The sequence below is a fragment of the Ceratotherium simum genome, chromosome 29 (assembly GCF_057802395.1).
Source record: "Ceratotherium simum simum isolate JZ-2026a chromosome 29, ASM5780239v1, whole genome shotgun sequence".
NCBI lineage: Eukaryota > Metazoa > Chordata > Mammalia > Perissodactyla > Rhinocerotidae > Ceratotherium > Ceratotherium simum.
This window is the reverse complement of record NC_141928.1, coordinates 40,363,127-40,378,323: the sequence shown is the minus strand read 5'-3', so window position 1 is coordinate 40,378,323 and position 15,197 is coordinate 40,363,127. Positions and strand designations below refer to the sequence as shown.

Sequence of the window (15,197 nt, the reverse complement as noted above, 5' to 3'; positions counted from 1 at the left end):
ATCCATACTCTCTGGGGTTTCTCCTCCTAAACCCGGATATATAAAGGATTGGGGGAATAGGACAGGGGATGGGATGGGGAAGGGGCAGATCAGAAAAATATTTTAAAGAAGAAATAGATTGTAGAAAATGCTATTTTATTAGGCCATTTTTGACCCTACATTAACAGATAGTCAGATGTCAGAGAACAAATGGCCAATAATCACATGAAAAGATGTTCAGTGTCATTAGCCATCAAAGAAATGCAAATCAAAACCACAAGATATGGGCCGGCCCCGTGGCTTAATGGTTAAGTGTGCGCGCTCCGCTGCTGGCGGCCCAGGTTCGATCCCGGGTGCACACCGACGCACCGCTTCTCCGGCCATGCTGAGGCCGCGTCCCACATACAGCAACTAGAAGGATGTGCAGCTATGACATACAACTATCTACTGGGGCTTTGGGAGAAAAAATAAATAAATAAAATTAAAAAAAAAAAACACCACAAGATATTACTTCACACGACTAGGATAACTAAAATCAAAAAGATGACTAGACAGTAATAAGTATTGTCAAGGATATAGAGACATTGCAACCTTCATACATTGCTGATGGGAATGTAAAATGATGCAGCCATTTTAGAAAACAGTTTGGCAGTTCCTGAAAAAGTTAAACATAGAGTTATCATATGACCCAGCAATTCCACTCCTGGATTTATTCCCAAGAGAAATGAAAACACATGTGAATACAAAAACTTATACACAAATGTTCATAGAGTGTTATTCATAATAGCCAAGAAGTGGAAACAACTCAAATGTCCATCAACTAACTGATAAATGGATAAATAAAAGGTGGTATATCCACACAATGCAGTGTTATTCCACCTTAAAAAGGAATGAAGTACAGGCACGTGCTACAACATGGATGAACCTTGAAAACATTATGCTAAGTGAAAGAAGCCAGTCATGAAAGGCCATATATTATATGATTTCATTTATATGAAATGTCCAGAATAGGCAAATCTATAGAAACAGAAAGTAGATTAGTGGTTGCTAGGGTCTTAGGGGAAAAGGGAGTGGGAATGACTGCTAGTGGGTATGGGTTTCTTTTAGGGGTGATGAAAATGTTCTGGAATTAGATAGTAGTGATAGTTGCTGGTTGGTTTATGTGATGGTTTATAAAATAAAATTTTTTTAAAAATCCACTGAATGGTACACTTTAACAGGGTGAATTTTATGGCATGCATATTATATCTCAAGTTGTAAAAAAAGTCAGTAAAGTGTCCCACACAGGATGGCTCTTATATCTTATACTGGTTCCCAGAGGCCACAGTATTTTTTATAGGCTAGGCTAAAAACTTCTGTTATCTTTTAACCTTCCAGGACACATGAATTAGGGTATCAGAGAGCATTTCCACAGACTGGCTTAAAACGGGGTCATAAAACTGTTTCACATCTTTTGACCTGCTTCCTGCTACTAACCTTAACGGACACCCATAGGAACCTGACTACACTGTAATCTATTAACCACTGATGATATAACTGTAAACCCACTCACGCAGAAGCAAAGCTCCAGGCCCCCTCAGACAGGGATCGCAAACAGGTCGTACAAAAAGCGATGGCAGTCAGGATTTGGCCCCAGGGCCCTAGGTTGCCCACCACAAGAGAAAAGAAAAAAACACAAGCAAGGGATAAGAAATAATGTTAACACAGGCTGCTCAATTATTTGTTGAATGGATTAAGAATTTGTCAGTATATGGTTAAACTTGTCAAGTCCCCTTATCAGTATCCTACACAAAATCAGTTTCTGTCATATTTCTTCCTTCTTAAGAGGTCTCTGAGATCTTCTCAGGCTTCTTTTTCATAGCTTCACCTGCCAGCAGTACAGAGGTTTAAGAGATGGCATTCCCTACATATATTGCCTTATGTTAATTTCACTTGACAGCTAACATCAAACACTTAGGAGTTCCACAGGGAACTAAGAGCAAAATGTCAAGATGATAAATTCTGTTTCTTTTTGCTCTTACAATGCCAGTGAATTATTTTGAAGCTTGCTATAACAGTGATCATGTAGAATTGTTATTCGTGTGCAATTCTCAATATACAAAATCTGCTTCTAACCCACTCTCAGTTGGATATGAGTTCTGCCCTGAACCACCCACACTCTCACCCAGCTCTCCTTATGACCAGGAGTATACTTCTGCAAGATACTTAGCTGTGGTTAGTTATGATATGTCGGTGGCCAAGGAGCAAAAAGATGCTAACTCACCCAGAGAGCATTTCCACAGTGGCCTCATTAACACTGCGGGCCATGGTTACCCACTGAGCCAGCCAGCTGTAGACAAATACACATGTACATGCGCTATGTGAGATGCCCACTGGATACTTGATGAAGGAAGGCGGGGGAGAGGAAATAAAATGAATGTATGCTTGTGAAAATAGTAACACTTTTGATTATTTTTTATAACAAGTCCTTCTTCTTACTCTATTAGTCCCTTCATTCTCATATTATAGATATCATCATCCTCTCTGTAGGAGATGAATTATTATCCCAATTTTACAAGAAAGAAATCTAGAAGGCTTGATTTTTCCCAGGGTCACATAGCAAATTACCTAACTACGGGTATAAGCTAGAACCTTCTATCTCTAAGAAGTACTCTCAAACTTTACCCCCAGCTACGCTGACCTCATCCTTAGGACATTTTGCTGAGAAAGCTCAACAGTTGCTTTCTGGTTAAGCTAGGTACAAGCCCCATCATACTAACCATTAAACCCTATTTTGCAGGCAGACAGGGCCTGTGGGGTCAGTCTGCCACTCCCTTAACTCAGCCCTAATCCAGCCCAGTCCCAGTCAGTGCACACACATGTCTTCCAGGATTTTGCCATCGAAGGTCTTCGCACCCTCATGGTGGCCTACCGAGAACTGGACAATGCATTCTTCCAGGCCTGGAGCAAGAAGCACAGTGAAGCCTGCCTGTCTTTGGAGAATCGGGAAAATAAGATATCAGATGTCTGTGAGGAGATTGAAAAAGACTTGATGGTTAGTATGAGGAAGCCAGGGACAGACTAGGGGCAGGGTCGGGGGTGGCAGTCAGCAGACCAAGCAAGGGCTTTGAGAGTGGCCGCCAGCAAACCAATAGTTTCAGGCTCTCTCTGGATATTGGATACTGGAATCCAAGCTGATTCAGGATATTCTGGATCTTTGAAATCCATAAATAATGAAAAAATACACTGGTTGTAAATTTCATCTTTCTGGTAGTGTTTCTTATCCCAAAGCTGCTCACAGAAGCTAAGTAACCTGGGAGAAATCAGGATCTGAATAATGCACAGATTAGATAATCCAGAACTAATTGATGGAATAATCAAGACAAAATATTCATTCATTCATTCAACATATTTAAGTGCCTCCTATGTGTCAGGCACTGTTTTTTTTTTCTTGTTTTTTGTTTTGTGTTTTTTGTTTTTTTGTGAGGAAGATCAGCCCTGAGCTAACATACATGCTAATCTTCCTCTTTTTGCTGAGGAAGACCGTCTCTGAGCTAACATCTATTGCCAATCCTCCTCATTTTTTTTCCCCAAAGCCCCAGTAGATAGTTGTATGTCATAGTTGCACATCCTTCTAGTTTCAGACACTGTTTTAAGCCCTGAGTACGTAGCAGTAGATAAAACAGACAAAAAGTAACATATGTAGTATGTTAGATGGTGAAAAGTACTATGGAAGAAAATAAAATAAAGCCAGGAAGAGAGCTAGAGAGCATCAGCGTATGTGTATCTGTTGTGGAGGGCCAGAGAATCACTGCTGTTTTAAATAGGGGCTTAGTCTTCACTGTTAAGGGGACTCCTAGGCAGAGACCTGGAGGAGATGGCAAGCCAAGCAGATCTCTGGGGGATTAGCTTTCCAGACAGAAGGAATGGCAAGAGGAAAGGCCCCAAAACAGGAACAGGCCTACTTGTTAGTTGAACAGCAAGGCAGCTAGCGTGGCTGGTACAGTGTAAGTGAGGAGCAGAGAATAAAAGGACACGAGGCAGAGAAGTAGTGGAGGGTCCTGATGGGCCAGGACAAGGACTTGTAGTGAGATATGGAAAACCAGAGGAGTGATAGGACAGCTTCTAAATGATCTCTCCGGCTGCCATGTTGAGATGATACTGTAAGGGAGTAAGCACAGACAGCTGCAGTAGTACAGGTGAGAGACTATGATGGCATGGACCAGACAGACAGAAGTAGTGGAAGTGGTGAGGAAGGGTCAAATTCTGTACATTTTTTAAAGGTAGAGCCGACAGAATTTGCTGATGGATTAGATTATAGGATATCAGAGAAAGAGAAGTTAAGGATGACCCTAAAGTTTTTGACCAGACTGATACAGACTGGCTCTGCTATAAAAAGAGAAATTACTGATACTGAATGGGAAAATTTAGAGATCCCAGAAGTCACAAATCTCCTTCCATTGTCAGTTCTGTGGTTAGTATTTCTAGTCTGTCCTTCTGGAGGCCTAGCAGAAATCAGTCAGTAGTTTGTCCATCTGTCGGTTCCTCAGACTCAGTCCTGGTGCCCATCCCTGTGGTCAGCACTGTTGGGATGTCAGAGAGAGAAGGCATGGTGTTGGACCAAGATGCTTTTAATCTAGTGTGGGAGAAGGGCTTAAAAACCTTAGAGGGCCCCAGCTGGTACAAACAAATGAAGTTCAGCCAAGCACTTGTAGGATTGAAAGAAAAACTGGAGTGGGATATGGGGATCCCTTGTCTGGGACCCTCTGGTTCTGGAGACCAAAGCCAGAAAGTGTGCTATGAAGCAAGGGAGACATGAAAGCACGTTGAGAAAGACGTTTTGGAAGTGGCACACAGCTTCCTATATGACTTGAGCAAGTCTTTTCCCTCTTTGGTCCCTAATATTCTGTGTTTCTAAATTTGATTTCAGTATATGGTTGAAAAGCTGCATCTGTTGAGAGGCAGAGTGTGCTGAGTTTTATACCACTGGGGTCCTCATGCCAGGACAGAGCCAGCTTACTAAAGAGGATGCTGAGGTGCCAGCTGAATTGTTGGTAGCACTAAATGCTGTGACTCTCTCCCTTTTCCTCACTCACTGATGTCTCTGTTCGAAGCTGTTAGGGGCCACAGCCATAGAAGACAAGCTGCAGGATGGAGTACCTGAGACAATCATCACCCTGAACAAAGCCAAAATTAAAATGTGGGTTTTAACTGGAGATAAGCAAGGTAAAGGGGAGCTCCTCACTTGACTGATCCTCTTCCCTGTCCACCTTAGCTATTTCTTCTTTTTCTTTTTCATTTTCTTTTTTTCTTAGCCATTTATTTGACAGATACCTTGTATCCCAGTCAAGTCCTTACAGGACTCCTGGTCTTGCATACAGTTTACTAAGCATATGCTTTATGCCAGATGCTGTATTCATTGAGGACACAGAGATGAATCAATCAGACATGACCTCTGTCATCCAAGAACTCACAAGCTAAAAACTCGAGAGTTGTCTTTGACTATACCCTCTCTGTTGTCCCAAAGATTCATTCTCCCACTGTGTCCCACCAATTCTTCTGAAAATCCTCTTGACTATGCCACCACTCTAGTTCAGCCTTTGTGCCCTGTTGGCTATACTTCTGCAAAAACTTCTGAACTGATCTCTCTATCTCTTGTCCTCATTAATTTCAGTATAGCCCACATACAACCATCAGTTTAATCTTCCTAAAATATACTACTTTTATGATGTTATTCCTCTGCTCAGGTACCTACAGCGACTCCACATGGTAAAGTTGAACTCCACAGTCTGGCCGTCAAGACCTTGATAATCTCTTGCTACCTACACGTCCTTATCTCCATCTTAATGTGACCATTATCTTCAGAATGTCCCAAACAAACCTGTTCCTACTCTAGGGCCTCTGTTTGGGTTGGGTTCAAATGGGTTTTCCCATTTGAAATGTTTTTTTCTTCCCCTAAATAAGTCTGATTTATCCTTCAAGGCCTTCCTCCAAGAAAGTTTCTAGGACAATTGCAATCTCTCCTCTGAATTTTGATACCACTTGCAGCCAGGGTTCAGAACTCAATTTTTGAAAAATTTTTTCCCTAGTATGAATTTATTCCAAATTTCAGATTTCTTGATGTAAAGGAAAGACTACAGCCTAAACATATCTCAGTCCCCCATTAAAATCTAGCATAGAAACAGGCACAGTATTGTTCAAGGAAATGCATACTGATTGCCTGGAGAAGTGGGTACAGACTGGAACTGCTTTAAGAAACAGGAGAAGGCTTTGTATGGAAGGCTAAGCCAGAATGACCCTAGTTATTGATGAATAACCTGCAAGTCTGTACCAGGTAGCCAGTCTCCTGTGAATGTTTGAATCTGGTCTCCACTGACTCATGACACTTTGCCTGCATCCATGGCAAATGTAGACAAATGGGCTCTGCAGCCCACTGTTGGTACCTGTGGACACTGTACACTGTGTACACTGTGAAGACTTGTCCCAGCCAAAATGCGACCTGTGTTCCCCCTTCCCTGCAGAGACTGCTGTGAACATTGCTTATGCCTGTAATATCTTTGAAGATGAAATGGATGAGATGTTTATTGTGGAAGGCAAGGATGACGAGACTATTCGGCAAGAACTCAGGTACAGATGGGAGAGCTGCCACAGCCCATCTCTAGACCCAAGATTTCCCACCCATCTCTTCACCCAGTATGGCTCCCACACTACCAGAAGGAACAGAGAAGAAATGTAGGAGGGGAAAACAAAAAAATCTAAAATATTTGAGACAGTTTTGTGAAGAAGCATTAGGGTTCCAGGAGTTAGAGTGTGGAGGGTGGAGACGTGTGGTGTGGGGATGGTCAGGGACCTACAGCAGTGGCAGGTCTCAGGAGGCAGTCGAGTCTGGGGTCCTGGCTGTGCTTTGCAGAGGCTCTGTATTCACTTCGCCCACTTTCACTCTGGGACACATTTTTCTCCCTAAGCTCTGCGGCTTCAGGTCAGACACTAACCACTACTCTTGGCTTTCAGGTCAGCAAGGGCCAAGATGAAACCCGAGTCTCTACTGGAGTCAGACCCAATAAACACTTACCTCACCACGAAGCCCAAAATGCCCTTCAAAATACCTGAGGAGGTGCCCAATGGCAACTATGGCTTGGTCATCAATGGCTACAGTTTGGTGGGCAACAAAGAGCTACAACTCTGTTCTCTTCTTCCAAGGAACTTTTTTCTTAGGTCCAACCCACTTCAGGGGAATTTCAAGACCCTTTTCCTATTCCATGAATCACCCTATTCCCCCTCCCTTCAGGTGCCCTTGCTTGACAGACACCTTGCTTAGCTTTCTCTAGGCAGGAATAATGAGGAAAGAGAATCCAAGGGCATATTCCTTCCTTATCCAGATTCTTTACTACCGATGTGGCTTGTCACTTAGAGGAAGGGGAGAAGCAAGCAGGACCGGGTCCTTCAAAAAGTCACTTGGTCTTATAGCCCAGTTTGCTGATTTGACCCAGTGAGAGACCCTGACCAGCTTCCCACTGGAGGCTGGATCAGATGTGAGGATGCCTAGAACTGACTTGGGGGCTTGGCCTTCCTTGGGGGTGGAGCAGCTTGAGAGCAGCTATGCCCAACCTGTGTGGTACAGGACAGTATGGAGAGGGGAGGAGGAGCCTAGGAAGGTCTTGTCCTGAGAGCCTTTTTGGGCAACCTGAAATGTGAGTGTGTCGTGGTGCTGCAGGCCTATGCTCTAGAAGGGAACCTGGAGTTGGAACTGCTGCGAACAGCGTGCATGTGCAAGGGGGTGATCTGCTGCCGGATGACACCCCTTCAGAAGGCCCAGGTGGTAGAACTGGTGAAGAGGTACAAGAAGGTGGTGACACTGGCCATCGGGGATGGGGCCAATGACGTCAGCATGATCAAAGGCACGTGAGGGGTGGGGGGCAGCAGCCCCCAGCCCTGGGCTTGCCCTTTCCTTCTTCCATGGAAAAACTGATCTGGGTGGCACTGTGTTGCTGGCTCACACCCCTGCATATCATATGTCTGTACATTTATACTGTTTTATAACTTCATTCATGCTCCTCTACACCTGCATTCCCACTTATGTGCACATGCATTCATCAGCCCACATTCACAGGCATGCACACACATTCAGATTCATGCATTTAGTATTCATATACACACAGATACACATGGCTCCCATAAGAACACATGCATACATTCACAGAACAGCAGGCTGTACAACTACCACACCATCTTTCTGAGATGGCATCAAAGCCCACAGAAAGGACCCCTGGGCAGGAGTCATAGTCTGTTCCTTTATTGAAGGCTGTAGGCCTGAGCAATGTTAGGCAGAAGACAGGGCTTCCCAACCAGGGAAGTAGGTGTGAGGCCCAACGCAGGGACCTTTTCCTCCCTGAGGCAGTGTTCCCAAAAGCTTGCCCTGCCTCCCCTGGCTGAAGGAGCATAGCAGACTTACTGATGCTTTGGACCAATAGAAATAAATGGCTGAAACCTGTTTTAATTTCAGCTGAATGTTGTTCGCCTCCAGCCTCTTGTGAGATATGGACAACATCTAGAGGTCCTCTAGGCCAACCTCTCTCCCCATACAGGAAACACTACTAGATATTCCTCCCTTGGCTTCCATACTAGGAAGTGTTCTTGCTCTCTCCCCCAGTTTCTAGAACCTCTCAGGTTTTTAGGGCCTTGGAGTTTTTGATTATTCCATTAAGCAGTATAATAGGTATAACCCAGGAGATCAATGAATTTGGCCTATACTACAACAGACTAATTAAAACTTTTAGGAACTTCAGTCTTATCTTCCATCAAGTATAATCCTTGCTTTATCTAGAAAAAGTCACCTTAGGCCTCCTGAAGAACTTGTTTCTCACTAACAAAGTATGTATATCACTTATTCCTCCCAACGGTTGGATCTTAGCTTCTTAGATAAACTTAGGTAATTAAATATTGTGTTAGATCGACATCTATCCTGCATCTTTGATTTAAGTGGCTTCAGGAGACAACAATAAATTTTTACCTCAGCATCTGGACAGCAAGAAAGAGCCCAGGTGGCTATAGTAGGTGCAAAGACCATCCAGGACAGCGTTCTAGTGCTAGCCATGCCGGGCACTCTTGAGCGGCAGCATTCAAAACTAAGTGCAGAAGAAGGAGCTGCTTTCTGACTTGTAGGGGTGGGGCAGTCTACTAAGGAGAAAAGGTTCCACTAAGTGAGTGTCATTTTGAACTGGGCCTAATAGTGTTTTCCAAATGTAAAATAAGGGGATTGCACAACATGATCTCAGCCTTCCTTTTACACTTCCCAGGCTGGGAGCCCAGCAAACAAGCTCTGTGGCTGAGAAGCTTCTGGGGTTTCTTTGCAGCTGCCCACATTGGGGTCGGCATCAGTGGCCAGGAGGGAATGCAGGCCATGCTCAACAGCGACTATGCCTTCTCACAGTTCCACTATCTTCGGCGTCTACTTTTGGTCCATGGCCGCTGGTCCTATAATCGCATGTGCAAGTTTCTCGGCTACTTCTTTTACAAAAACTTTGCCTTCACCCTGGTGCACTTTTGGTATGCCTTCTTCAGCGGGTTCTCTGCACAGGTAGGAGGTCACATGGCATTTCCCACTCTGGTCAACTGGGTCTTCTCTAGTCACCCCCCACTTCAGCTAGCTCAGATCCTTTTTCTCCTCTGGAGACCAATGTATGACATGCTGCCATCCATCCATAAAGCTCCTCACCCATGTTGATCCCATCTCCTAACCCTACACTTAACCTTAGATTTTCAAACCCTGACTTTTCTGGCCTGGCTCTGACTTGGCCTTGACTCCTACCTTCAGAACACTCCCATAAGGTATTTTCACCTTTTCCCTGACACAGAGACCTAGAGTGTCCAAACATATGTAATAGGGGGAAATTCCTGGAGCTGGGAATGTTTCTTAGCATTCAATGTAATCCTTATGGAACAGGCTAAGCCTCAAGGGCCTCTGGGTCTTGCCCGACAGGCTGCTTATGGCATTCCCCTGTAACTGTACTTAGAAACACAGCTTTCCTTTACTACTCCTTCCCTAACCCAACACACACACCACCAAACACACACTATTGTTGTTTTGATGGATTAATTCCACATTTGAATATGTAATCTCCCCCACAGTAGTAGGGAGAGGTGACACCTAGATTTTGATGTTCTAAGAGGAGTCTATGAGAAGTTTTTCAGAAGTCTCTCAAGGATTCCCAAGAGAAACAACCTCAGGAACGATTATCTTGGGAGATCTCTACCACTTTTGTTGCCACTTTTTATTGGACTCCAGGGGAAACAGACCAGTCAGCAGACAGTAGACTTGTAGATACACCCCCAGCATGTAGCGAAGCCAGTCCGGTTTGTGGGAGGTGTGTGTTGCTGCTGACCTCTTGTGGCTAGTAAGGAAAGGAGCCCTCACTAGTAAGGAAATGGAGCACCCTGCTCTCTTTTGGTCTATTCTGCTTGTCAATGTTAGAAAGTGTCCAGTGCTGTAGAACCTACTGAATGCCATAAAGCAGATAAAGAGTCCAGAGGCTTACATGCTTGGGAGTGCAGGGGTACGGCTAGCACTCCCTGGCAGCCACTCTGGATTCTTTCTATGCAAGGAGGGGCAGTAGAGTTCATGGTAGGGTTGGTCCAAATCAGCCTTGGAGAGTTGACCACAAACAAGCTTGATGTAGCCTTGCCCCAGCCTGGGACAAGGGGTTCTAAATAGAGTAGGACCAAGGAGAGACTGAGGTCAGCCTTCTCAGTCAGATTTCTAAAATCCAAATCCTGCTGTAGGTTAGTGTGTTGGTGGGTAGGTAGGCGCTAGAGGGAGCTCTCTTGGACCTGGGAGGTGGAGCTGGGACTTTGGAGAAGAGAGAAATTAAGAAATCTCCTTGGTTTTCTTCCAGACAGTTTATGATACCTGGTTTATCGCTTTCTACAACCTGGTCTACACCTCCCTCCCTATCCTAGGCTTGAGTCTGTTTGACCAGGTAAGACCAGCAGTGAGCCTCTGAGGCAGGGCTGAAGCCCTGGGCCCTTGAGGAGTATTCCCAAGAGTGAGGAGGACAGTAAGAGCTGAGCTCTACAAAGTTAAGTGTATATAGAATAATTTGTAGAGCAAGGAAGGGAGCTCATCACCTGGAGAGGTATCAAGGGATAAAGTAAAGAACCTTCCTCCGCAGAGAACAATTATCAGTTTTAGAAATCCAAGTGTTCCTCTGTCAATTTTATCGTTGTAGAGAAAAACATGGAAATTGTAGTGTACAGTAAATTGAGTGTGTACAAAAGTAGTGAAAAGAAATAAAGTCATTGGGGCAGGACTAAGTAAAGCAAGGGGCTTCAAGAAAGAGATACAGAGATAATGAGAGATAAGCCAAAGCAGGGAGGCCTGGGTGAGAGTCCTGAAGGCCAAGCATGGGAGAATGGGTATGACACCTAGAGTCATAGGGAGTCAGCCTATCTGCCTGTAGGGGATACCATCTGTCCCTGTCAGAAATTCCCTGGGCATTGAGGGTCCTGGTGCCCTACCTCTCCCTCCTCTTCTACCCCAACTTCCTGTCCTGGGCACATGGAATAGAAAAGGAGCCTCCAAAGAGGGATAAAGTTGCTGAAAGAGGACATCATGGGATCACGGTTCCTGGTCTCTCTCAGGGTAGGAGGGAAAATTCTCCATGAAGTAGCTGCCAGCCTAGAGCAGCAAGAGGGATGAGTTGTATCACTCAGCAGTCTTATCCAGCTTCAGTGGTCTAATTCTAAGGATCCACAACCTCTCAAAATAACTCCCACACTTTGTTATCCAAAGTTTCAGACTTAGGAGATGAAGATGATCCAATGTCATCCACATAGAGAATCCTCTCACCTGAGTTCACCAGTACCTATGACAATGGGAGGAGCATCACAGAACATGGATACCTCCAAGGGACTAACTGTTCCCCACTGGCGTTCCCCTCTCTTCCCACTGGCTTTTGACACAAAGAATATTCAACTAAAGGAACACTTAAAACTGAGGACCTATGTCCCAACTGCCTCCCCCATCCCAAGCTCCAGTCCCCCCTTCCTGCTACCCCAATCCTAATTGCCCCCTTTCTTAACTCCCTAATCCTAACTGCCTCAAGGTCCTTCCCACCATCTTGACCTTCTAGCTTTCCTCCACTACCTAGATCCTTGCCTAGAGAGTGGGACTTCAGGAAGGGTCTATGGTCACTACTCTGTTCTCTGGGTCCACTTCTCAAGTAATCCACGAGGAAGCTCCTAGGCAGCCTGGCAGCATACTCGGTGAGAGGAGAAGCCTCTACTCTGATGGAGATGGGACCTTCTATGGAGAGACTCTGAGCCTTCCTCCTTACCCTCTTGTGCTTCCAGGATGTGAATGAAACATGGAGCCTACATTTCCCAGAGCTGTATGAGCCAGGCCAGCACAACCTCTATTTCAACAAGAAGGAATTTGTGAAGTGTTTAGTGCACGGGATCTACAGTTCCTTTGTGCTGTTCTTTGTCCCGATGGGGACCATTTATAACTCAGTGCGCAGTGATGGGAAGGAAATCTCCGACTACCAGTCCTTCTCCCTGATAGTGCAGACCTCCCTGCTCTGGGTGGTCACAATGCAGGTGTGGCCAGTGGTCATAGCGGTAAGGGGATTAGGTGGGGAGTCTGTCTGGAAAAGAGGGAGGTATAGAGGGAGGGGAGGTAGGAAGGGAGCATCTTCCATTACAGAATTGGAGAAGGGAGGTGGCTGACAGGTCCCAGGTTATAGAGTATTGCACATAAGAGGGTGCTTTTCAGATTGCCCTGGAGACAACCTACTGGACGATGATAAGCCACTTCTTCACCTGGGGTAGCCTAGGTTTCTACTTTTGCATCTTAGTCTTCCTGTACAGTGATGGCTTGTGCCTAATGTACCCCAACGTCTTCCAGTTCCTAGGTAAGTCTCTGCCCAATGTGTGTCGGGGTGTGGGGCAGGGGTGGAGAGTGTGAACCAAGAATTTAATAAATATTTACTGAGCAGCTATTACTATGTGCTAGGCTCTGTGGATATAGATGTGAATAAGACATGATCTCTGCCCTAAAAGGACTCAAAATCTAGCTAGGGAAAATATTTTACCTTATTAGAGTTCCAAAGATATTTTCAAATTTCTTATCTAATTTGATCTTTACAAGCATCCTATGAGGTAGGCAGGGCAAGAATTATTAGCAACATTTTAGAGACTAGAGGTTTTTAAAAATTAAATGACACAAATCTAGGTCTCCCGGTTCCCAGTCCAATATCCTTTCCACCGTGGCATACTGCCTTATTGTCTCCCTTATTAATTTCCCTATCTCTCATCTGCACTCTGATGAGGACAAAATACGGAGAGAGTAGACATGTAGATGTAGCTGGCTCCCGTCTCTTGTCAAGCCACTCATTTTTCCCCTCCAAAGCCCTCTACCCCATTTTTGTGTCCAGGCCAATGCTCTACGATTCCTATAACCTACCCCACCTCTCCTGCCTTTAGAGGGAGACAAAGGCATGTGAATTCACAGTGACTTTGGCTGTACAAAGGACCTCACTGCAATTCTTTTGCATTTATATAATTTCTCAGGAGACTAAACTGTCTCCAAATCAAATAACTTCCTTTTTTGGACTGGAGAGGTATCTGAGTTCTGGCTGACAGCCCCCTTTCTCTAGGCTCTGGTTCAGCCTTTCCACTCCTGGCTCATTGTTTTCAGGTGTGGCCAGGAACACTCTGAACCTGCCACAACTATGGCTGAGCCTTGTTCTCAGCGTGGTCCTCTGTATGTTGCCTGTGATTGGGTACCAATTTCTCAAACCACTATTCTGGCCTGTCAGCGTGGACAAGGTGAGTGGCAGAGGAAATCTACCCAGTTATAATTCATGCCCTCTCTGCCTTTGCCTCTGTGGATAAAAACCCTGTCCCCTGTGCTCTGGCTATAGGTTATTGACAGAATTCGTCACTGTATACGACATCCGCTGCCACCCCCCATCCGGACCAAAGTGAAACATGCGAGCTCCCGACGTTCTGCCTATGCGTTCTCCCATAAACAGGGTTTTGGGGCCCTCATCACTTCCGGAAAGACCATGAAGGGCAAGCCCAAGAAAAACAGCCTTCTTTTTAAAAAGTAGAGGCCTTTAGGGAAATCTCAAAGGAGTCAGTCCCTTCCTGGTATTCCCGCGACTTAGTACAGAGGGATTAGAGTCCCTGGGAAACCAGCCTAAACTTGCTTCTCCACTCTCACTCCAAGGGCACAGCCTCTTCAGTCCCTAGAAGGATGTGCCCAGGAAAGGCAAGGACAGAGGAAGAAAGAGCCCCCGTATATCTGTCAGAGTTGCAGCATTTCAAGAAAAAGTGATGTGAGGCCTCCCTTCCACCAACCCTTCCAAGTTTTAATCCAGACAAGCAAATGTGCAAGTAATCGGTAAAGAGGGGCAGTATGGCGAAGAGAAAAGAAGATAAGACCTAAGCGTCATATTTTGGGCCCCATTTCCCATACCCAGAGCAACCATAAACCTTTTCAGGGCCCCACACAAACATATCCCCACCCAGGCACCCTTCTCAGGTTTATCTTGGGGGCTCAGGGTGATTCTTTCGCTGGCCCTGGGTAACAAAAGGAGGAGGCAGCTGTGAAAAGTTGGTCATAAAAAGATGAAGGAGAGTTTCTAGACCAAAAGAAAAAAGAGGAAGTGGTTCCTGCCTTGATTGGACAGCACAAGATTTTGCCTTCTCCTCTCTTTGACCCAAGAACTGATACAGAACTCAGAAGGGGAGACTGCAGGGGATTTTTAAAAATCTTTCCTTGAAGGGACATAAGCCATGATTGCTGAACATTTTTCTTCATTCCATAAAATTATTTTAAGAAGAAATTGTATGTACTTGGGAAATTGTTTCTAAGAAGTTTGTAGAGTAATAAATTTCTTATTTTGAAGTGGAGAGATTTGTATGGTCTCTTGGGGCCCCAGTGACAATAACATAGTCCAAGCAATATTGTTGGCCCATAGTCCCCCCCCACCCTCCCCCTTCAAATTAAACCAATATTCTTCCCCCACTCCTTTTTCAGCTCCATTCTACTTTTCTGCCTCCTGCTGCTAAACTCTGTCTTGGCTTCAGTGTGACCACATCTTTTAACCATATAGCTCTGTCCTCTTTGCACACCTTAAATATTGGTTCCCGAAGCTCAGTACTAGGTTCTCTGCTCATCTTTCTCTGTACGCTTTTCCTGAGTGACTTCATCCAAACTCATGACTTTATTTACCGAA

The 15,197-nt window shown here is 45.0% G+C and overlaps 1 protein-coding gene across 1 annotated transcript in view; it reads left to right on the top strand.

The window, feature by feature from the left end:
* Nucleotides 1–14,871, top strand: part of LOC101393436 (phospholipid-transporting ATPase FetA-like) — a 126,813-nt gene extending 111,942 nt beyond the window's left edge. The window contains exons 18-28 of the mRNA XM_087419539.1: nucleotides 2,849–3,013; nucleotides 5,073–5,184; nucleotides 6,480–6,585; nucleotides 6,970–7,117; nucleotides 7,673–7,856; nucleotides 9,312–9,535; nucleotides 10,851–10,934; nucleotides 12,307–12,552; nucleotides 12,728–12,866; nucleotides 13,652–13,782; nucleotides 13,878–14,871. Of these exons, the coding sequence (XP_087275665.1) occupies nucleotides 2,849–3,013; nucleotides 5,073–5,184; nucleotides 6,480–6,585; nucleotides 6,970–7,117; nucleotides 7,673–7,856; nucleotides 9,312–9,535; nucleotides 10,851–10,934; nucleotides 12,307–12,552; nucleotides 12,728–12,866; nucleotides 13,652–13,782; nucleotides 13,878–14,066 (1,728 nt within the window). The 3' untranslated portion in view covers nucleotides 14,067–14,871. The remainder of the gene's footprint in view (nucleotides 1–2,848; nucleotides 3,014–5,072; nucleotides 5,185–6,479; nucleotides 6,586–6,969; nucleotides 7,118–7,672; nucleotides 7,857–9,311; nucleotides 9,536–10,850; nucleotides 10,935–12,306; nucleotides 12,553–12,727; nucleotides 12,867–13,651; nucleotides 13,783–13,877) is intronic.
* The last annotated feature ends 326 nt before the right edge of the window (nucleotides 14,872–15,197 follow it).